The sequence below is a fragment of the Penaeus monodon genome, chromosome 19 (genome assembly GCF_015228065.2).
Source record: "Penaeus monodon isolate SGIC_2016 chromosome 19, NSTDA_Pmon_1, whole genome shotgun sequence".
Lineage (NCBI taxonomy): Eukaryota > Metazoa > Arthropoda > Malacostraca > Decapoda > Penaeidae > Penaeus > Penaeus monodon.
The window spans coordinates 19,955,892-19,956,411 of NC_051404.1; the positions used below are offsets into that span (position 1 = coordinate 19,955,892).

At 54.4% G+C, this 520-nt stretch overlaps 1 protein-coding gene across 1 annotated transcript in view; it reads left to right on the forward strand.

The window, feature by feature from the left end:
* Positions 1–520, forward strand: part of LOC119585123 — a gene marked incomplete in the record, with an annotated part of 13,689 nt that overhangs the window by 6,568 nt on the left and 6,601 nt on the right. Inside the window, 1 exon segment of the mRNA XM_037933755.1 lies at positions 1–266. Within this exon segment, the coding sequence (XP_037789683.1) occupies positions 89–266 (178 nt within the window).

The window sequence follows — 520 nt, forward strand, 5'->3', positions numbered from 1 at the left end:
GAACCGGTTCTCAGAGAGGGAGACCGACAGGAGAGAATAACCACCGGGTGAATCGAGGACCAGGAGAACAGAGAACAGAACCGCCACCATGAAGAACTGCTGGTCGCCCTGGATCTACTACGACAACGTGAAGAGCGGCAGCAAGGCGTGCGCCGCCACCACCATCTTCTTCAGTGTGTTCTCCATCATCTACATCTGCTACTGCCTCGACGAAGGGGACTCCTCGCAGTTCTTCCTGCCGCTGTTCGAGACCGACGTCGATACCAGTAGGTTGGGGGTGGAGAGGGCCAGGGGGTGGGGAAAGGGGGAGAGGGGGGTGAGAGTAAAGGGGGAGGGGGGGTTGTGGCGATGGATGTAATGGTGGTTGATGATGCGTGATTATGATTGGGATAGATGGCGATTAGGATGGTCGTGGCTTATGGAATCACCGAGACTGTCACAGGGGTACATCACTTATAAGGAGAAGTTATTCCGTGTTTTGCTGTGTATATTCTGTTTCCTAAGTCCAGCTTATGGTGGC